At 42.0% G+C, this 23,145-nt stretch overlaps 1 protein-coding gene across 6 annotated transcripts in view; it reads left to right on the top strand.

The window, feature by feature from the left end:
• Window positions 1-23,145, top strand: part of LOC134627949 (tensin-2-like) — a 29,030-nt gene that overhangs the window by 1,358 nt on the left and 4,527 nt on the right. For 3 of the 6 annotated variants that reach the window (XM_063474451.1, XM_063474452.1, XM_063474450.1), the window contains exons 2-17: window positions 7,146-7,251; window positions 7,346-7,383; window positions 15,740-15,772; window positions 15,881-15,930; window positions 16,094-16,277; window positions 16,397-16,447; window positions 16,623-16,745; window positions 16,845-16,909; window positions 17,158-17,241; window positions 17,361-17,473; window positions 17,639-17,699; window positions 18,049-18,124; window positions 18,572-18,701; window positions 20,514-20,579; window positions 20,862-20,978; window positions 21,660-23,048. In XM_063474451.1, the coding sequence (XP_063330521.1) occupies window positions 7,146-7,251; window positions 7,346-7,383; window positions 15,740-15,772; window positions 15,881-15,930; window positions 16,094-16,277; window positions 16,397-16,447; window positions 16,623-16,745; window positions 16,845-16,909; window positions 17,158-17,241; window positions 17,361-17,473; window positions 17,639-17,699; window positions 18,049-18,124; window positions 18,572-18,701; window positions 20,514-20,579; window positions 20,862-20,978; window positions 21,660-23,048 (2,686 nt within the window). Of the gene's footprint in view, window positions 1-7,145; window positions 7,252-7,345; window positions 7,384-9,555; window positions 9,640-9,847; window positions 9,999-15,739; window positions 15,773-15,880; window positions 15,931-16,093; window positions 16,278-16,396; window positions 16,448-16,622; window positions 16,746-16,844; window positions 16,910-17,157; window positions 17,242-17,360; window positions 17,474-17,638; window positions 17,700-18,048; window positions 18,125-18,571; window positions 18,702-20,513; window positions 20,580-20,861; window positions 20,979-21,659; window positions 23,049-23,145 lie in introns of those variants that run through there. The other 3 variants (XM_063474454.1, XM_063474455.1, XM_063474453.1) reach the window with 3 other exon arrangements.

Raw genomic sequence — 23,145 nt, 5'->3', positions numbered from 1 at the left:
TGTGTGACGAGTGTGTAGTTTCTCTCTGATATTGGAGATATTGCTGGAACAAAAACATTAGATCATTTGTGGCTTCATATCCCTTGCTTGTGTTTTCCTGTGTGTGTGTGTGTCAGAGCATGCCAAATTATGATGACATAGTCCCAGCTGAATGGGTGGACTCGTATGAAGTGGAGAAGAATGAAGTGTGTGAATCTGTACATGCAACTATCAGTGCAGGAGTTTGTTTTTTTTTTTGTTTTGGTGGGGGGGAAGTTTGCGGTTGCTTGTGCTGTCTTTTAGTCTCAGTTTTTTTCCTCTCTTTCACACAAATGAAAATGGGAACTAATTCTCGTTCCTATTTTGAGCATTTTCATAGCTTTTAGAGGTGACAGCCCTCTACTCCTGCAGGTTATAAATACCCAGCCAGAACTTGAGCACACTCCTGGCTCGCCACCTGCTCCCGTCCCTTCCTGAGCGGATTGTATGTCTGTGTGTGAGTGTGTGTGAGAGTTTTGTGACTCCTGGTCTCCAGCATGTCATCACTTGTGAGGTGCCGCTGAAAAAAGAAATGAGGCATTTAGTGCCAAGGAGGTGTGCGTGCGTGTGTGTGTGTCACTGTACTCTGTATTTATTTACAGTGTGCATGCGTGCAGGCGTGTGTACATATGTGGTTGCAGCTGTATATTTTTGCCAATGTGAGGCAGTGGTACAGTGTATATTTCAGAAAACTAAAGCTTTGTATTGAGGCACATGACAGAAAACTCTCACGACACAAAGCGGCATTACAGCTTCATTATAAAAAGCCAGTGTAAAAAAAAACAAAGCCCTAATAAATGCAATTCAGTCCCTTTCTTCATCCACACGTTAGATGTGGAAGTCCTTCGGGCTCTTTGGTCAGTGGAGATGCCTGGAGAATGACACAGACTTTGGCTGCAAAAAACAAATGGGGTGGGGTTCTAATGCTGCAATGCAATACTGCAACACTGCTGATAGTCACGGGAGCCTCTGGAGACTGAATGTCCGCGCAAACAGAGATCCTTCTTACTGGTATCACTGCATATAAAGGGGGTTGGGCATAATCTAACAAACACCTGTGCAGCACAGCGTAGCTTATATCAGTCCTAGTGTTGAAAAAACTCAGTTAAATTCATTAGAAAGCTCAAATTATTCAAACTTTTAAAGCATTCAAAGCATTTAGCAAATAGTGCCAAAAAGTTTGTGTTTACTGTCTGAGTCAAATGAACATGACAAACCATTTGTCAGCATCGCCTCAGCTTTGAACTGTACTGCTTTTATGACAAATGCCTCGACAGTTGTTTGTGCAGTTCCAGCTTAAACTAAACTTCGGCCGTCTTGTTGTGCTCCAGTTATTTGACAGCGTTGTCCTTCTTGTCGCCCTGATGTTTTGAGCGTGGTGTTAAAAATGCTTTCCCGATGTGTAATTTTCTGTCCCTCTCTATGGAACAAAATCCTTTTGTATAGTTATATTCAGAAACACTCTGAACCAGACCCATAATGATGGGCTGCTAGAACAAAATCCAAACAATGTGCAGCAAGAGTTAAGCTTTGCCATCATGGGCTCGGCTGTCAACTTTCAAATCATGTGGAGAAGGTTTGTCGCCCTGAGGCGACACCTCAGTAAGACATGACCTGGGAAAAATTTAAAGATCGAATGACTTTTAGACGAGCAAACAACAATGACGGTGTTGTTGTAACAACTGAACTTCAAAGTTGAAAAGACATGTTCAGTTCACATGAAAATGTTGTTTTTAGCACAAGTTTGAATCCGTACATTTCAGTTTCATGATGATAGCATCTCTCCAAAGCTGTTTAACTTGGCTCGCCTTACTTAATGTTGTTAAGTAAGCTGGAATAGGTGGAAAGGACTGTTCTTTATCCTGAGTTAATTGACAGATAACTACCACTAAATGTGCTCTCTGCTCACATACCAAAAGTACTTTATAAAGGTTATTATTTAACTAGACTGTTCCCTAAGATTCTGATGAAAATGTCAGATGAAAAATGAATGGCTTTAAACGTGTGTGTCAGCTGATTGAGGGATCATTCAGATATTTTAGGAATCGGTGTCTCAGGAAAGCCGTGAGGACCCCACACACCCATGCCCTCACCTCTGTGAACTACTGCCATCTGTCGCACCCACACAACCAGGCTGAACAATAGCTTCCCCCCAGAGCTGTGGCTGCTCGGAACCAGGCCAAGAACACATAAAGACTGGAAATATCCTTCCAATGTAACACACTGTGTTGCTGATCTGTGTATGTCATCAACTATTTATTTTCACACTAGATGTTGTTGCACATGCCACTTTACTCATCCTGCTGAACTGGTGCACAGTATTATTGTGCTACTGTGTAGTTATTGGATACTTTTATAGCTTTAACTTAATCTTCTAAACATCTGTAAGAGCTTCAAACCAAATTTCACTGCACTGCATAATATAAGTATAGCAGTAACAAGAATGTGTTTGCTGGAACAAAAGCAGTACATCCAAACTAATTACATCATCATGATGAAAAAAAATATACAGCTGTCTATGCTTTTCAAATAAATTTAACAGTGAAAACTTCCTCAGTTGGAAAATGTGCTGCACTGCCACAGTGTGTCCACTGGGCAGCAGCCTTGACCCATTCTGATATTTCAGGTTCAACTTTCTGACTTGCTGGCAACAACAGATGGAAAGTGCCACGGGTATAGCGTGGAACTGATATTCTGCTTTAATGCCATATCTCTATAATACAAATGTAATATTCTATATTTGAGTGTTTTTTCTTCAGTGGCAAAGATTTGCAACATCAAAAATCTTTGCCACTAACCCTTTGCCATTTAATTGACCCGAGGCACAAAACAAAGGAAAAATCGATGCAATGTTCGTTAGTCACGTGCCATCTAACTGTGACTTCATTGCAATTGTTGTTTACTTCACTGCTATTAGAGTTTGTACTGTCACCATATGTCATACAAAATATTTTTAAGGTATGTATTACAAATATTACATTGCTTTTATGCCATTGTCTTTTATCCATTCCGTTAATTTATTTTCATATTTATTTAGTTTGCTTTACGTTGAGTGATGATTGTAGCTTTTTTTGCAGTGTCGTAGCCGAGGGAACATTTCTGCAGGCGATCTCAGATTTGTGAGGTGACACATGCATTTGAGTGTACCGCATCTCTTTAGGTTGCATTAGTCCAATTGATTCAATCTCCAATATTCACGAGTTACATAAGAACATTCAAACAGCTGAGATGAGATGATGACGATCCTCTCCCCTCATATGCCCTCAGGTTTATCTTCTATCTTCCTAAATCCCCCCCCCCCCCTATACTCCACACTACCACACACACACAGACCCAGATTCATCGCATTCACTGGATGTTACCGTTTATATGTGCACGTGTCAATAGTCAGATGACTCGGTACTCTGTTCTTTTGTTTATGAGATCAATGCGTACAGCATGATGGTAACGCGGTCCATCAGAGGCAGCAGCCAAATTCATCTCAGAGGGCTTGGTGGCTAGATGGGTTACAAATATTAGACAGCCTGAGAAAATGAGTGCAACAGTGATTTCATTATGGAAGTGATGTCCTTTGTTTGGTGGAGCACACTCTGTAACAGCTTTTCAAACACCTGTAACCCAACATCTGTGTAAATCTACACTCCATACTGTATGAAGCTGCAAACAGTTTCCTTTGCTTCGAAACAAGCTACCCTGACTTTGTCCTACCAACGGACAAAGTCAGTGGTTAGTTCTGGGGCCTCACAGCAAGAGGATCCTAGGCTCAAGTCCAGTTTGTTGGGAGTCTGCATGTTCTCCCAGTGTCGTATGGGATTCCTCTTGCAGTCCAAAGACGTGCTTGGGGATTAGGTTAATTGATTGTCTTTCTTGTGATGTTTAATAATCCTATGATTGAGGGATGACCCCCACAAAACCTGTATTGCATAAGTGGAAGAAAATTGACCACTGGGTTTGAGATTATAGCAACTATTTTTTCTATAGTCATATATGCCCACTCTAATCCACCTACCCACCATCAAATAGCACGCTTAGCTCCCTCTGCTCACATTCATACTGTCAAGCAGGCAAGTAAAACTTTAGCACCCTTCAAAAGAAATATCACAAACTGCTTCACAACAAAAATGCTAAAACGTCTAAACAAAAGGTCACCCAAAAGATGAGTTTTAATCAATAATCAATTTTTATCAATCAATTTTTAGCTGCCTTTTAAAAGAGATCACTGGGTCCACAGCTCTCAGGCTCTCTCAGAGGGGTCGAGTTGTATGTTTGGAGGCCACAGTAGCCAATGCTCCTTCAGTTCTCAGCCTTGTATCCTGCACAGCCAGCAGGCCCTGCTCGCATGACCTCGGGGACAGGTTGGGCATGTATGGATGTAAAAGTTCACTGATGTATTCTGGTTTGTGTCCATGCAGAGCTCTAAAAGTCTAATCCACAACCATATAGTGGACCCAAAAGTTAATGGGGAGCCAGTGTAACTGAATTAGTAACAGTGTGACATGTGAGTACTTAAAAGACTTAGACAGAAGCCTCTGAACAACCTGCAGACGCTCCAAAGAAGCTTCCTTAAGACAAGTGAACAAAGTGAATTAATTACAATAATCGAGACGTGATTAAATAAAGGCATAAAAAACAATCATAACAGTAATGTTCTAACCACCTCTTGGATGTAATCCCATGTTTAGCGAACAAACAGGAGAAGCCTTCGTCTAACGCTTAGTAAGACGGCAAATAAGTGTATTTTCAAGAAAAAAGCATTATTCTAAAGCTCCTGATTATTAACCATGAGGTCATTTAAAATGAGATTAAAATAAATTGCAGTGCTTTAATTTGAGGCTTAAACATTATTGCTTGGCAAACCTTTATTTTCAACTGAAATTGGATTCGAAACACTTGAGTTCAGTAAGCAACTAAATGTCAAATTAAAGAGCATTTGGAATTTTTAATGAAGCAAGTCAGAAACTTTGCAGCTGTTATATGGTGTGCTGCAAAGCTTGGTGTCTGCAAATCAGCTGCGTTTACGTTCGCATTATAAGCAGCCGCACAAAAGCTAAAGGTGAGGCCGCATAAAACATTCAGTTGACATTTCTTGTCATTAAGGATTTAAACGGTGTACACTCCACTTGAGAGGCAAGGCTCCTTTATAAAACATTCCAGTTTAGCGACACTCACAGTTTAAGGCGGTGAGGGAAACGAGGCAAGTCAATAATCATTTGTGAGAGGGACCAAACCGGCGTTCACCTTCCCGAGTTCAAGTCAAACCAAGGCGTCCAAAAAACCAATCCAAATCCAAAAAAATGTCTCAGCTGAGATGTGTTTTTTTTAATTAGATACAGGCATTTAACATGAAGGGAAATTTCAGCATGTAGTGGTACTATGGGATGTTTGTTGTCCTCCACCTCTCCTACACATACCGCACTCTCACACCATCTCCTTCCTGATGTTTCCAGGCCCCTCCTCGTCCTCTGCTCAAGGAAAAATGTAATGGTTTAATTTGCTTCACATGCCGTCAAAAGGTTTTGCTTTGGGAGGGCGTTGCCATAACTCTGTATAAACATTGTCCCATTTCTCGCTGGGACAGTTGAGTATGAGTTTATAAAAAGAAAAATCCATGGATTATGAGTCAGGGAGGTGAAATTATTTGAGTGCATATCTTCACCACAACTGTGTGTGGATGTGCCTTAAAGACATTCAAATTAATCGTTGCTTTCAAATTATCGTTTATATTTGTGCTTAAATCAAGAATAATGCAGTCAATTTTCATCATTCCCACCATATTAAGCAAAATAATGTTTGTTTGTTTTCTGAGAGAGAGTGAACAGTCATACTAAGCCTGTTTATGTCAGATTTGCTGTACCTTTGGCTTTGCATAAAGAAGCTCAAACCCTGGGTTTACACAGCTGCCAGGACTGCCCAGTGTGGTACCACCTTGAAATGTTGACAGGAAACTGAGTCTGTCTTCAAAGAGGAGAAGCCCCAGCTACTTAAGCCAGACTAACAGGGAGACTAAATGTAAGTTAAATATTAGTCTTTTGTTTAGCTGAAAAAAGATTTATCTTCAAAGTCAGTATGTATGTAGGCAACACAGTTCTTTGAGATGATGACAATGCATGTGTGTATTCATAATATTGGTCATAAATTAGTCAGGGAAATGGCCAATAGGAAAAAAGGTTAACCTGACAATGACACTAGAGGTCAAACCAGGGGAACACGAGGATTCAGTCATCGGGGAATATTCGTTTTGAGTTGGTGAAAAGTTGGAGTAGAGGAGTTTAGGGGACATCTCAGTGTTTTTGGTACTTTTTCCATGTTCCTGAACTGCCAGGGGAGGGCACTGCTTTTGGGAATTCCATCACCAAAAGAGGAGTGAGGCAGACTTTGGATACACTTGGGGATACGATGTGTAAAAGTAACATGCACAAGAATGCTGAGAACCCATGTGAATGTTTTACTAGCAGAACTTTAATGTGACAGTCATTGGTATTTGCTTCACCTGACAGTTGTGAAGTTGTGGTTGATCAGTATGGAGACACAGAGAAGCTTAAAACAGTGACCACGGTAAAATAATAAAAAGATTAAAACACTCTTATCCCCTGACAGAATCTGTTAGGTTCTATTCATCTTGCCTGTGACCATACTGCACAGTCGACTAGGAACAGCAGCACGTAAAGCTTTTCATTTTTCAGTCTTAGCCCCCAGACTGAGACAGAATAAGGACAAGTTAAAAGACAAGACAACAGGATGCCTTCAAAGACAACATGATACGACAGCTGATATTAGTGGAGGAAGCTGAACGTACAGCAGATAGGACACCAGTGCTCATGCTGGTGTGTCACTAAACCAGCGCATATCTGTACTGACAGCAGCCACGCAGGGGATAGTGAACATCTAGTGCTTCAGATGGAAGAATGCTAAACTCAAATTGAGAAACTTGGTAAACCTAAGCATGCCCACAATCTACTATTCATGTTATCACGAGGGGATCGATGGTTTCAAGCTGCTTTCATGCACACAGTTACCGCCTCACTAAATGAATGATTTCCACTGAGGATGAGCCTTTATTTCATACTTCATAATATTTCTATGTCTCGTGTGTGGTGATCAGTTTTGATTGTCCTGTGTATCCGCAGCTCTCCAAGTCAGGGAACCATGCCTTCACACTGAAAACACTAAAGAGGAGACGAATGTGTGATGTGTGCAAGCACAACATTGACACCCCTGCGGCTTTCTGCAAGGGTGAGTCCACATCTCAGGGTGGTAGCAGATCTAGATGCAGGTCAGAGCAGCTCGCTGACTCTCAGAGTAAATTATTGCGTCTTTTTGTTTACAGAGTGCAAGGTTACAGTTCACAAGACATGTGAAGCCAAGGTGAGCTATACATTTTCTACCTGCATACCTTAACACATCCTGCCCAGAGCAAACTGTGCACCTTTTTCAAAGGTTTGTCGGGTACCGACGTTAATGTGATGTTAGTCTTAAGTGGAATAAGCCATGTGCACTGACCTAGATGTCTGGTTAAAGAAGGCCTGCCTCCAGAACTGCACTCATCCATGCAGTAACATGGATGGGAGGGTGAGCTCTCAAGCACCCGGAAAGTCTCCGTTGTTTTTCAAAGTGACTCTTAATAAAGTCTGTGGCTTTAGAGGTTATGACTGTATATATGATACATCATTACTCATCATTAGCACTGTGAAAATAGCTCTCGGGGTGATCAATTAGGGGCAATAGGGATCTGTGAGCTGTCAGTGGTCTGAATGCACAGTGAGGGATCAGTGAGGAGGAGCCTAGACGAGAAGCAGCACAGCTCAGGGGATAATGCACGTTGCAAACAAATGCCGTCTGTGTGTCCGTCTACAGATAAGTTGCTGTTTGTTATAAGAAAGCCAAATACAGTGGGTGAACGGGCGATTCTCAACTGGAAAACTGGAAGGCCCTTGTTTGCAAGCAGTCACTTTGTAGTGCTCTCTGAACAAACGCACTCACAAAGCTCATTGAAGCTAGTGCTCACAGCTTCAAACCACATGCTCTGCCGTAAGACAATCTGCATTTGTCTGTCGGTGATTAGAAAGGAAATTGCCCAGTAAACACTTTAAGCTCAGCTGAGTTTCACCACAGCAGCATATGTGCATTAGTAAGTCCTTGTTTAAAAAAAAGCTGCTTATAGACTTTGAGTAAGATGTCCCGACCTTTGCTTATAGAGTCCCCCAAAGAGTGGACTGTTTCATTTAAACTGTGTGAGAGAAGCACTCTCTCCATCCACAGCTCATGTCAAGCCATTGGCAGCAGCAGCTTCTACTCTCATGTGACCCCACTCACATCAGCTCAGTGTCACACGCCACTGAGTGAGTTCATGACCTTGCTGGAGCGGGACTGTTTTGTCTCACTCAGTATCCAGCAGCACAAGTCGTATACATGCACTCAAAAGCAGCACACCTGCCCTCTCAGCGCCACACAGAAGGACCTGTCATATTTATTTCTCTGCTCTTCTCTTCACCAAGGTAACTCGTACACTGTAATGGTGTATGACACGCCTCTACCAGCTGTTGTGCCTTAGTTGCGTGTATTAAAAGAGGATTATTATTTTTGTCATATACATCCCCCCTTCCCCTGTCACCGGGGCAACAGCCAAAAACAATTCTCGGAGGCTGCAGGAGAGCGGGTGCCACGGACGTGAGTGGATATTGTCACACAGGACGATGATCAGTCTGGATAGGAGAAGTCTGAGCGGGTAAATATAGAAAATAACGCGAGTGCCGCAGATGCCTGCGAGTGAGTGATCACAGGGGACGCAAATAAGTGAGAGGCAGCTGGGGAGGCAGTTTTTGTCTGTGTGAGAGTGCGTGTGATCAGTCTCATTTGGGGCTATTCATAAATAAAAAGGAACACTGGTTCAAGGCTTCAGACTGGTGTGCTTCATATACCAATACCCCCCACCCCCCGTATGTTTCTGCTGTTTGTCTTCTTGCTATAGAACATGTTATAGCACCACCTTCTTTTTCACTTCTTTCATTTCTTGCGTCTCACTGTCATCATCTCTTCTAACCTTTAATCTCTGTTAGATTTCTCCTTTTTCTGATGTTTTGTCGTCACAGTTAAAGCATCTCCCACCTTCTCTGTGTCATTTTTTTCTTGTCTCCTTTTCAAATGTTTGATCCTTTCATCAGTGTGATACGGCAGTCACCACTACAGTTATAGTGTGGGGTTTTTTTCCTTATTTTTTATCCTTTGCGCATCGTCTTGTCTTTTCCCATCTCATCAAGTGTATGTCCCCGCTGCTATTTGTCCTCCTGCCTCTTGTCATCACTCTCCCTCGGGGCACCGGAGAGGTCACTGTACATCAGCACCCACTGTCTGCATGTGGCGTATTGATGTACGCGTGCGAGGGAAAGTGCTTGCATGGCTGATGTGCGTCGCTGCCTTCTGTGCGTAAGGCACAGGCAAATCGGGAGGGGAAACGCTATGTTGCATGTGCTGCTGGCACTCTGCAAGTGTATGCAAGAGAGGGAGGGAGGGGGGCAAACTTAGTTGGTGAGGGAGAGTGAGCAGAGAGGGAGGTAGTGTATGGCACTCTACACACAGCGCTGCTCAGAGGCAGAGGGAAAGACTGAAGCTGCTTGTTGTGAGGTAAAAACACGCTCCGCTCTATATTGACTGACTACAGCTTTTTGCTTTAGTTCGCCTGCAGCTGCAGCATCAGTTTCAACTTGTCTAGGTTTTTATTTTCTACCAAGTAACAGCCTTACCATCTTTCTACGGTGTTAGCTCAAACTGTGCGGCATGTGATTGTGCATATTATTCCATTAAAGCCGTAGCCAGAGAGCTCTTGCTTTGCCCAGAAAGAGGATTTTGTTTACTGTGATTAAGGAAAGTGCAGAAATTTAAGCAGAGATTCCTGCTGTGACCTACAAAAATACGCTGATTTTAATTATTTAAACTGGAGAATGGATTCATAAGACTTACTTTTTCATGAGACAGTCGTGCAGGTTAGTAGTTTATGGGCACTGGGCCTAATCTGTGTTTCATTCGTTTATATATAATACATTTTGTGCAAGACTTTTTAAGGGTTTGATTGGATGTATTTGTGTGCATGTGTCTGCTACTATGTCTGTGTATTTTTATTTGCTCGTACTTTATTACTTTTAACTGTATCAATATTAATCCTGTAGATATGATGATGCAGGTTCCAGATTACTGTCTGCTGCTTCAGTGCTGTGCTGTTTGTTATTGTGCATATGCAAAGTCACCATTTAGGACCAAAGGACACCAGAGACAAAGGGACCCAGTCACCTGTCCTGACACCATCTGATGGATCCTAATGCCATGCAGTGAAATACAGATGGTTTTACACTGTCTGCTCATGCACACCAGCTGCTCTCCTAATGTTTCGTGCTGATATATGAAGTGACATAGGGTCATGAGTTTGAAATGATGCGAATTCAGATCAGTTTGCTCAACAGATTATAGGCTGGATTTCCTTTTTTTCTTCTTCTTCAAGCAGATGCTGATTATTAGTCTAGCTCTTGACCAGCTGTCCTGGTTTTCTGAGTCTCTTCTCCTTTCCGTTGTCTTAAGCCGCCCACTTTCTCCTGCACGTCTCACAGCTGGGGCACAAGGTAGACGAGAAGTCAACAGATGTTTAAAGTGGATGCCGTTTATTACAAAATCCCAACAGATTGTTTATCTTTGTAACTCGATTAGGGTGGTGGCTTATCACTGTCACTGTGCTGCTTTTTATAACCATGATGTACTTGTCCACAAATAATTATCACGGTTAATTTCATTTTACTGCTTTACTCGCCTTAGCAACAATAAAGCATCGGCGGGCACAAGGGTGCACACAGATGCACGCTCAAAGCGTTTATATTTACCCTTTGATATTTTTTAATTTCCTGAGAGGCTAAGCCACACCGTAATGCTTTGTTTAATATTCCAGGAATTATACAGCTCCCATTTTCTTAACAGGGTCGTAACAATGTTTTAAAAAAAATGGTGTCAGCTTAGATGATGTCACTGTAATGCGCAGGGGATGCAGATAGAAAGTTTTGATTCAGTTGCTGCTATTTTCCAGTTGCTGAATGTCAAAAGGCATGCGGTGACAATGGGACCAACTCCAAATGTATGTTAGTTATGAGGCAGCCACATGACACATTCTTCAAAATCGACTGCCAGATCTCTTGAAAAAGAGACTTTGTGGGATGATTGACAGACAAATAGACAAAATGAGCCTGTAAGTGTTCTGGGGAACATTTAGTCTAAAATAAGGAGCTCTATTAAAATAGCTCTGAGAAATCTCTCTGCTCTGTGTCAGTGGTCAGGAGGCATGTTCAGCTGTTGACATCTCTCTCCTGGCCAGCGGTCAGTCTCTTTTACTGTCCCTGTTTGCCTCTCCTCTTTCCTCTTCCTGTCTTCCTTTTTTCCTATGTCTACTTTGTGTTCCCTAGACATTTGGTTTTTCACTTTGAGCCCTTATTGCTTTATCCCATGGGGCAGTTTTGTTAGTTAGTTGGTGCTGTGCCTTTGATGCGCGTGATGCTTATCGAGGTGCTCTTTGTCATCTGACGTTGTTTATTCAGGAGGAGTACATGCCTGCATTTCATGGCAGGGATGATTGTGGTCATCCTGCCCCATGGCTTTTTAAGTAGTGAGGCAGAGAGGGGGGATTAGAAGGGGGCGACAGACTCCAGGAGGTAGGAAATAGAGAAACGAGGGATCAGAGATGACAGGATGAAAGGCAGACCGCTAACAAGACAAGAAAGAGAGCGTGTTGCGCTTTCAGGTAAAGCCTCCTGAATCTCTCCAGCCACTAAAAATAAAAGCTCACAGATTTTATTTTAGCTTTCAGCAACTTTGGGCATGTGTGACTTCTTTGTGAGAGTACAGAACATGGAATAAACCTGGTAATTTAGCTTTTTCCACTTTCTGGTTTGAAGGCTTACTCACTTCTCCCTCTCTGGAGCGTGATGTCAGCTCTGAGCTGACTGTCAGATTGAAGCTCGTTCCTTCTACATGGCACGCTGACGCCTGTGTCTCAGACACTCACATTTATCTTCTGCCTTCCCTGCTGTGACAGATCTCTCTGTGTTGAATTTCCTCTCCCAGGAATAATTCAGGATGTGGCAGTGGTCAGATCAGATTCATATTCCAGCTGCAGTTGCTGTGCTGTGGATGGGATTAAAAGGAGGGAAAGTTTAATGTGGATCTAAACAGTGATTAAAAGTCAAGGATTTATTTATTTATTTATTGTTAAGCTACACTGTGAAAGAAAACATTAAAGAGCTTTTCAAAGATAATTTTGGGGGAAATATTTGCTTTCTTGCCAAGAGTTATCACACGTCTGTCTGTCTGAGATGGATTCAGACTGGAAGCAGACAGCAGGAGCTAGAGTTTCACCAATTTTGGTGCTTCCTCATTTTTAGTCTTTCTTGTGAGACAGCTATCAGCTGTAGCGTCCTATCTTATATACACACGAGAGTGGCATCGATATTCACATCTAGCTGCAAGCAAGGAAGCAAACATCTCATAAAGCCCATCTTTTTGTTATCAATTGCTTGCTTTGCTCAGCACTACCATTTCATTTTTTTTTACCAAGATAAACCAAAGAAACTAAATGGATGGATGTTTACCATTTCTCATTGACAAAAAAAATGACGTTTCACCTGATAAATCGATCGGCTAATGAGTTTAGTAACAGTGGTCAAGTCCCTTGAAGCGGGGGGTGGTGTAGGGGGGTCGAGCGCTGTCACTGGCACCTCAGTAATTGCTGACTGATCAACAAGACAAACTGAACCAGATGGCTCCTTTCCCAGTGGCTCCAGCTTACAGTCCACATGCATTAATGAAGACCCTGAGGCTGGCAGAGCTACCAAAGACACGTGTATGCTCTGCGTGTAATTTGTGATTTGTGTGTGTGTTACGTGTGAACCTAGGCCGAGCAGCGCTGACATCCTGTTGCAAATTGCTTCCTGTTGACTCTGATGTCTTTCTCCTGCTGTATTTCTATGTTCTATGCCTCTGGGTTCAAACCCTGGTCTTCTTTGTGTGTGTGTGCATGTTCATGTTTATACATGGGTACACATGCATGTGTTATGTCTGTCTCCCACTGTTCCTTCCAGGAACTGACTACTTTATCCAGTAACAACCTTTATTAAACCTGTTAAGAAAAGAGTTATCCCCTATGGCTGAATCTCTGCGTTCTTTCATTTCCTATTATAAGTTTTATAACTACTTTATGGACTCAGTGACTCTAAAGCGTCCCACGTTTATGCTGTGCTGAATAATAAGTGTTGTTATGCTGGTTGTCTGTCTTTATAGGAGGTACACGATGTTACATAACACGACCTTCTTATAATTTCAGCAGGAGCTAATTTATGAAGCAGCAATTGTGCCCTTTTCCCATTCACTCCCCTTTTTACTCATTCCTCCCTAGGTTGCATGCTCATTTATGTCCCCCTTTTTTCCGGTCACACAGCCCTAATCTTTCTGTGTGTAATACTTGTCACCACTGCAACGTTGCTTGTAATCTGCTTTTTGTGTATTAGAAAATGTGCACCGTGAAATTTGAAAGTTTTATTTTGGGTAGAAATCTCAATTCGACTGTCCTCTTGCCAAAACACTAAACTAATCCAATTTTCCTGGTTTCAAAGCTCTTTTAAAGTGACTTAAAATAAATTGTGTTCTACTTCTCAGAAAACTCACTGACAATAGTGTAGCAGTAGGAATAAGTCAGACTGACAACCTCTCCTCTCCAACAAGATACAGCGCTCAGACGATCTGCTGCTGATGTCTAGTTTTTGATACCATAGACACCTTCAGAGAACTTCAGTGGCTTAATATGTTCTTTGTTATTTGTAGCACGCAAAGAGCCAACAACATATGAGTGCTGGTGATAATGTTTTGGCGCACCAGTGTGTATTATAGTCTCTTACCGAGAAGCTGAATAGCAATCATGATGCAGCTGCTTCAGCTCTTAATTTGGTGATCGTCACATCACAGTGCTGCACTTTACATAACATTTATTGTATCTATTTAAAACCAAGCTGAGCTAACACACACAGCTATAAGGATACACGCACTGAACATGAAAACAGCAAACACATTAGTGAGTCTGTGGAGACATGCTAATGCTAACTAAGCCATCTATTACTAAGTACTCAATAAGAAACACAGCTTGTATTAGTGGCTTACTTTGACAGATGCTGCGTATAAATACATAGAACCTTTTGGTAAAGGACGAGGTTTTTCTTACAAGAAAAGTTCTGGTTTTGTGTACTTAGCTTGATCTATCATGAAGAGCAGGCTCTGGTTGCATGCAGGAATAAAATTTGCATAGAGACACGGATTGCATAGCTAAAATGCAACCCCAAAACCTTTGCCTATCCAAAAATAATCTGCATAAAAATAATCTGCATTCATAAACAGTGATTCCTTGTTGGAAACAGAAATTTGTCTGCTGGCTACAACGCAGGCCATGGAAATAAAAGTTTGCCAGATGCTAACCAGTCAACTGGCCATTGGTCTGCAGACTGATTTTGATAATGACCAGATACTTGGACAGCAGATGGTTACTAAAGAAAATGTTCAAAGCAGCCACAGTCTTAATGTATTGTTATGTCCTCACAGAGCTAGTGAATGTAATCCTGCATGGTCGCAGATTTTCCTGTTTTCCTTTCACTGTGATTGGCATTTGACTAGTTAACCTGTTGCTTGAGGCCTGTCAGCACTTGCCAACACAGCCACAGAGGGCGGCTCAATCTCGTGGGAAAGTTCAAAGGTTGAAACCTGACATGGTGTCACCTGTCAAAGCGCACTACTGGGGCCCTTAGTTGCACTGGATTACTGAATGTTTTTCGTTGTTATCCATTTTTCTTTACCCTCTTACTTTCTATCATTTCAGCCGCATTATAAATTTTTACATTTTATGAGAACCTCCAGATGAGTCAGAAAAGTATCAAATAATCCAGAACAGAGGAAGCTACAGGAACCTGTTAAAGTTTACTGTCATAGCAGTGGCTGTCTTCTGTTCAAATGACCTCGGCTTCCCTCTGTCTCTCTCCATCTGTATACGTGTGTTTGTAGTTTTGGCAGCTTACCTTTGGCTCATCACTACAAGGACTGGATGCCACATGTTGAGTCCCCCTCAAGTCTATCTATCAGCGTTTCTTTCTAAAGAGGCCAAAAGAATGAAAAAGTGAAATCAATCATTTTTATTGAGCACTTCTTAATAGCCTGAGCAGCACGGCTGCTTATTCAGCTGCCTGGTCAGCACAATAAACACCATTTAGCAATGACTAAGAATTGAAAGAACACTTTTTGGCCTCAGACTTTTTGTTGTTTTTGTTTTTTACAATTGTTTACACACATGTACACATGAGCAGCTGTTGAAGTTTGTTTCTAAACATCTACGCTTGTGCGCACCACTGAGTGTATAGATTCTACGTGTGTCATCCATCACTAGTCCATCGTAAGGAACAGCTGCATCTGTTGACCGACAGCTTCTTCCTGAAACCAGCTGCTCTGAGACGGAGGAGAGCGAGAGTGAATTTTACTATCCTCTTCATCAGCTCTCCTCATTCCACAGCGTTCCATCTCCTCATCTGTACTGCTGGAGCTGCACCAAAAGCATTAAACCAAACACATGACTTGGCATGAGCTGACTCCTCCCAATGTATATGTGTGGGTCTGTTAAAGCTGCAAAGCAACAACCACGTGCTTTCTTTCCTTTCAGGTGACTCCCAGCTGCACCTCAACACTAGAAGTGGTAGGTTCTGGGGGGGGGGGGGGGTGTCACACGTTTTTTGTCACAGAGAAATTTTTATGACATGTGACGTGAGTGCAGCACCGAGGTCTTTTTCTGTTTGTCTCGCAGCACACTTCCACTAAATCAACTTCGCAGAAAAAGAGAGGCTCCATACCAAGGTACTGCAAAGCCTGATCAAAAACACAAACACATTCAAACCAAAGAAAAAAAGGCATTTTTGTGCATTTATAACAGACAGACACAGACAACAGCAAAATCTACAGTAAGGACATTAATTATTGCTCTGCCTGAACTAAAAGAATGGATTTTCACAATGTCCAGAAGTAAAAGCGTGGAACAAGTGATGGAGCATGTGATGGAGCGCCACTACGACTTTGACCTCACCTACATCACAGAGAGGATCATCTCAGTCTTCTTCCTGCCAGACCTGGAGGAGCAGCAGTACCGCAGAAACCTACAGGAAGTGGCCTCCATGCTGAAATCCAAGCACCAAGATAAGTTTCTGGTCAGTGTGAAAGGCTGAAACAATAAGAAACATAAAATTAAAAACTGGCATAACAATGTTTAATATTGGTTTCAAGCAATGGCGTTTTGGATTTGTAAATTTCTTCTGCCTTCCCCCAGCTTCTAAATTTATCAGAGAAGAGACATGACATCACCAGACTCTACCCAAAGGTACAGGCACTCACATCTGACACATAACTCAGGCTACTAAGACATCACCGAAATGCATGAGCAATGTATGTGATGTACTGTAGGTACATTTATGCACTGTATATTTAGGGTTAATGAAAATACTTTACAAAGCATAAAACCACTAGTATTTGAAATATCTTCCTCTGCGATGCAGGTGCAGGACTACGCCTGGCCCGATCTTCATGCTCCACCCCTGGACAGGATCTGTGCTGTTTGTAAGGCCATGGAGACGTGGCTAACTTCTGACCCAAACAATGTAGTGGTCCTCCACTGCAAAGTCAGTGTAGTCTGAATACTCATCTGATTCCTTAGCAGTTAAAAAGTTATAACACCAGTAAAACTGATTTGATAATCCCTTTGATTTTTGTTTTGACAGGGGAACAAAGGAAAAACAGGGGTCATTGTGGCAGCCTATATGCACTACAGCAAGATATCAGCAGGGTAATCTGCATTTTTATTATTAGTCTACTATTAGCCTCAATATGCCAGCATATGTAAGGATCTACTGTTTGCACAAATGAGCCCTTGCTTTATGTCCAAAAAAGCCACTAAAACAATCTTTGTGGATTTGTTTAAATCTGTAGATAAAGCCACCAACAGATTTCATGACTTCCTCTTAGCATACACCTCATTAACATCAAGCTCAAGAAATAATGAAAGAATTAATACACTTCTGCCTGTGTTCACAGAGCCGACCAGGCCCTCACCACACTGGCCATGAGGAAGTTCTGTGAAGATAAAGTCTCCTCTTCCCTGCAGCCCTCTCAGAAGAGGTGTCAATCCCCTGCATATCATCCATTTCCTCCCCCCGCCATTAATCTTTTCTTGTTGTGTTGTAGTTATCACCTCAGTCACTGTGTCATCACACCATTTCTTCACCTATCTTTGACAGATACATCTACTACTTTGGTGGTTTGTTGTCAGGTACCATCAAAATGAACAGCAATCCCCTGTTCCTTCACCAAATCCTCATTCCTTCACTACCAAACTTCCAGGCAGGAGGAGGTCAGTTTTATAGGCTGCACTTTTTTTTTAAATGGTAATTTTGAGTGTGAAAGTGGGAACAGTCAGTGTTTTACAATGTTAAGGGGGGGGGGAGAAAACAATAAAGCCTCTGTCTGCAAATTCTTACCCTTTTTATTATCCCTAAACTTATTTCTGTATTTGCAGGTTTTTATCCTTTCCTGAAAATCTACCAGTCTCTTCAACTGGTGTATACCTCAGGAGTCTAGTAAGTAACTGGTCAGCTATATGTGCGTGTGTTTTCAGCTCACCTCCTGCGGGCAGACATCTTTCCTTCCCTCAGTCTCTTTGACACATGTTGACTCTGTCTGTGTTTAGGTGGAGCTGGGACTCTGCTTATGTTAAAGCTTACGCTGTTTGCCAGTGTTTACCCAACTGTGGCATGTTTTGACTTGTTTTATGTATTTTAAGATGGACTGTCCATTTTTTTCTACTCTGTGTGCGTATACCTGTGTGTGTGTGTGTGTGTGTGTGTGTGTGTGTGTGTGTGTGTGTGTGTGTGTGTGTGTGTGTGTGTGTGTGTGTGTGTGTGTGTGTGTGTGTGTGTGTGTGTCTAGTGATCCACAAAGCTCCAGGGCAAGAAAGCTGTGCGTGACTATGGAGCCAGCACTACTATTGAAGGGGGACATTATGGTGAGAAATAGCATTTGATTAACTGTATGTCACTAATTTACAACCTTTCTTTGATTTATATCCTCTCCGTATCCGCAAATACGTACAGTACATCACTGCAATAACTGCAACACTTCTGCGTGTGTTTTTTTAGCTAAATCCTGTAGTCAGAGGATTTTATCCACGCTTAACAAAACGGCTACACAAAACACTTTTTTCCCTCCTGACTCTGATGCACTTTTGTAACTTTACTTTTGAACAGTGCTTGATTATTTTTAAACCACTTAAGCGTTAAATCTTCTGGAGACTGCATGCTCATTTTCTCCCATCAAGAGGATAAAAATATTCAAGTCCTTAGCAACCCAGGAATAAAAGAAGGCATTTTATTTACCTCAGTGTAAGGGGCTGCTATCAATATCTTGAGACTATCGTTGTACACTGCTTTTTTATATGCATCTTTGTCCATAGGTAAAGTGCTACCACTGGCGGAGACGAGCAACAGAAAGAGAGGTGGTCTTTAGAGTCCAGTTCCACACCTGTACTGTTCATGGAGCCCAGCTGTGGTTTGGCAAGAGTGAACTCGACCAAGCCTGCATAGGTATAAAATTACAAACCCAAAGTTTGTCAGTTGTTTGGAGGAGCATGGAATGGCAAGAAAAAAGAGTCAGACAATTGGGCATAGAAACTGATGCTGGTAACTACAGTCAGTTGTTTCAGACAAAGTCACTTTTTCTGTAACTCCCTTTAAGCATTTGTTTTGCAGACATAACAGCAATGTAGAGGTATGTCATCATTCCTTATGTCTACACTGCTCAAAAATGAAAAGAACAGAGTGTTTTTAATCAGAGTATAGCATCAAGTCAGTTAAACTTCTGGAGTATTGATTTGGCCAGTTACATTTCTGGAGACTGGCAGTTACTCTAAGAGAACTGGACAGGGCTGTAGAAGGTGCTTAGCCCATCAGCAGGACCAGTATCTGCTCCTTTCTGCAAAGAGAAACAGGATGAGCACTGGCGTGAATCTCTCTGACCAAACAATCAGAAACAGACTTCATGAGGGTGGCCTGAGGCCCTGACATCCTCTAGTGGCCCTGTGCTCACTGCCTGGCACCTTGGAGCCCCACTGGCATTTGAGATGATGGGAGCAGGTTTACTCTGAGCCCATGTGACAGATGTGAAAAAGCCCGGATAAGCCATGGAGAACTTTAACATTGTTCAAAATGGCCAGTTTGATGGTGGGTCAGTGATGGTCTGGGGAGGCATATCCATCAAGGGACTCACACACTTCTACAGGTTAGGCAACAGCAACCTGACTGCTATTATGTATCGGGATGTTATCCTTAGACCCACTATCAGACCCTAAGCTGGTGCATTGGGTCCTGGGTTCCTCCTGGTGCACGACAATGCCCAGCCTCATACAAACTACTGACTGCAATTTTGAGTTGCTGCAATGGAATGTCTACAAATTGGACTAGCCTGCTGCATCATTATTTTTTTCACTTTGATTTTTGAGGTGTCTTTGACATGGTGATAATTTTCTTCCCATCCAACGATGTGGCATCCTTTCTTTCACATTAACCAGTCATATCAGGACAGATATCCAGATAAACTGGAGCATTAGCCAAACTTTTTCTTCTGTAACTGTTAGTAAAGCTCATGACATAATTACTGTTGAAATGACTTGTGCTCTTTAAAATGTGCACATATAAAGACAATAGCTACAGAGAAATGGTTCTGAAAAGAAGCATTTACTGTCTGTAACTCTATTCCTGTAATTATGTGCATAGCACCCCCAGCAGGCTTACTTGATGTTTACTTGCTGTGTGGGGTTGTAAAACTTTAGTCTGTGGTCATCGTCGCCACCCTTTCTATCCCTTGGCTCCACCCCATCTTGAAGGGGAGAGACTAAATCGCTGCAGCATGGTTGTTTAGACTCTGCCTCACAGCATAAAATACTACGAAAAGGAAACTTTCTGCTGTATAATTCTGTTGCTAACTTGAAATTGTTTACATGGCTGTATTATTCAAGACCCACTTATTCCTCAGACCATTGTTTTGTTTGTCTTCAGAGACAAATAGCAAAGGACAGCGTCAGCTTAGATGAAACAGAAATGGTTTAACGTGGTTCACTAAGCAGCAGTCTAAGGACAGTACCTCTAAGTGCTACATGCTGACTCATGCATAAAATATACAACTAATATTAAATCCACACTTATGCATGAAAGTAAAAAACAAGCTAATTTTAGATAGACTTCTATGATGTGCCGTGCTCTGTTTCCTTTTTTGGCCTATTTATTTCCATTATGCTGAGAGTAAAAACAAGTATCTTTATTTATTTACTTTGTTTTGGTGTCTCTCTGTAGTTACAGTCTGGATATTTTAGTCACTCCTTTATGTTTGCCTTTCTGTAGATGACAGGTTCCCCCCTGATGCTGCAGTGGAGTTTATCTTCGCTAATGGACCAGAAAAAATAAAAGGTAAATATCACTGTTACCTGCATATCTTTGAATCATTTCATGCATTCCTCGCACCCAGTCTCTTCTTTCACATTTTAAATTCAGTTCAACACTTTATGGTTCTATTCTATGGCATGAAACTCCTTGATTTTAGCTTCTGCTATACCAGCAGGCTTAATACAATAGCTATATAAAGTAAATACAATACACATACAGGACGCCACTCATAAATACTAATAAAATCTAATATATTAGTAATGAGCTATGTTTAAATATGTTTCAAATAAAAATTTTGTGTTTGAGGTCAAGAATACCACCAGAATGACACCTCCATCAAAGTGGAATATAACACCTCGGATCCTGTTGTCAGATGGGACTCCTATGAGAATTTCAATCTGCATCATGAAGACAGCATGGAAAGTAAGAAATGCTTTACATATACATCTAAGATCTGTTAAGTCTTCTGGTCAAATTCTGTTAAGTCTTCTGTTTTATTTAATAAAAAATCATCTAGTCCTTACCAGGGCTTAAAATGAGATAAATACAACCTCAGATCAACTGCAGATGCAGTCCAATGAAACACTAAGTACACTCCATGATTCAGTAGCTTGTAGAACCACAATTAGCAGTGATAGTATGCAGTAATCATCTTTGGTATGACTTTATCAGTCTGTCACATAGTTGTGGAGGAATTTTGGCTCACTCTTTTTTACAGCATTGCTTCAGTTCGTTGACGTTTGCAGACATTCATTTATGCACAACTCTCTTAAGCTCTCACCACAGCATTTCAACTGGATTGAGGTTTGGACTAATTTTCCCCTTAATTTCTCTAGAAACAGTAATATACTTATTTTTTGACACACTGTTTCTGCATTTTAGCTCAGCATTGGTCAGATAAACAATGACCCAGTGTAGTATGTCATATTCTGTAGTTCATCTGAGGTTGTATTTACCTATTTTTTAGACCTGCTAATGACCGGATTCTTTTTCTTGTATCCTGAAAGAAACATTAGAATTGAAAGAAGGTGAACTTTCTTCAAATTTTGACTATGAGCTTTAGATAAAGAAGGAGGAATCAGATTTCCATCTTGTTTTTATTAGATATCTTTCATACAAGGGGACCTCTGGATGGAAGTTTATACGCTCAAGTGAGGAAGCGACGTGGACCAGGAGCAACTGCCTCACCAGCATCAACCAATGGCTGCCTCACTACCAGCCCAACAGTGAAGACTCAAACTTCCACCCAATCCAAGACTCTCACCTACACCTCAAATTCCAGCTACTCCTCAGTCCCCTCTGATCACCTGGCTGACACCGCTCTATCTATTAATGAAAGAGATAATATTGACTATCCATTGAGGAGAAGTAATAGGCAAGATGAAACAAAAGAGAAGACAAGAGGAAAAGAAAGGGACAGAGAAACAGCTATATTAGATGATACAGACCCATTGGGTCCTGGAGGGCTGAGGCGAGAGCACTTGTGTTGCGGACAAACAAGTATAAAGTGTGGTGACATGGTGTTGGAGAGGGACAGAGAGCCCTGTCTTCCCAACAGTCACTGTCTTGGACGTTGCAAAAGCATTAAAAATCATCCAAAAAGTCAAACTCTGCCAGTTTTACCATCCAAATCAGTGTCCCCTCATCCTCACTCAGCTCATATGGAGCTCTGTCATCGCCACAGTGCCCATCCTCTACCAGAGTTGCCATGGGAACGTTCAACTCCCCCTCCACCTCTACCTTTTGTCCATAGGCCATGTTACCCTTATTCCACTCGCGATCATGCACACCCACACAGCCACACCCTGCCAGCCTCAAACAGACTCTGCACTGGGGAAGAGTGTCACCTTCTTCATTATTCCAGCCACGTCCCAGGGTCTCATCTATCCAACCAGCCGCAGCCATCAAGCCCTTACAGAGAGATGTTCTTTGGCTCCCCTGCACAGTCCTCTGGTTGTCCCTGGCAAGACTGCTCCTGCAGACGTGAACATCAATCAACCTCAGTTAAAACAATACACTCAGTTTACCCAGACCAATCAGAAACAATACACTGGTCTCAAGGAACAGGTGTACCTCCACAATGGGAAACTGAAAATCCATGGGACATAGCAAGAGAGGCAGAATTTTGGCAGTGCAAATCCAATACGCCTGTATTTCATCTCTACCAACCCTCACTGGACCGAGGTCCAAATCTAGAGCACCCTAGATTTGCCATTGCACCTCACCAGAACTACCCAATCCCCCAGTCACTAATAGATATACGGGATGGAGCCAGCAGTGGATACCACACACCCTTACAGCCACGCCACTCCTGCCCCTGCTCACCTTATCAGTCATCTCCAGCTGAAAGCCATGAGAGCCGAGGTTATGCCTCAGGATATCACTCTGGATCAGCCTCCCCTCTACCTGCTAATAGCCCATCACCTGCAAAAGGAAAGCTGCCCGAAACCCCACTGGGATCCAGAGACCAAATGCACAATGAGCATCGCAAAGGTAGAGGAAAGGACTAAGTGGATGGGTTAACATGCTTTTTTTCCCTTCTTTTATCATCATCACTCTCTTATGTTATACTTTCATCTCATATATTTTA

Source organism: Pelmatolapia mariae, linkage group LG5, assembly GCF_036321145.2.
Source record: "Pelmatolapia mariae isolate MD_Pm_ZW linkage group LG5, Pm_UMD_F_2, whole genome shotgun sequence".
Classification (NCBI taxonomy): domain Eukaryota; kingdom Metazoa; phylum Chordata; class Actinopteri; order Cichliformes; family Cichlidae; genus Pelmatolapia; species Pelmatolapia mariae.
Note: the sequence above shows the minus strand (reverse complement) of the source record. Positions and strands in the feature narration are given on the sequence as shown.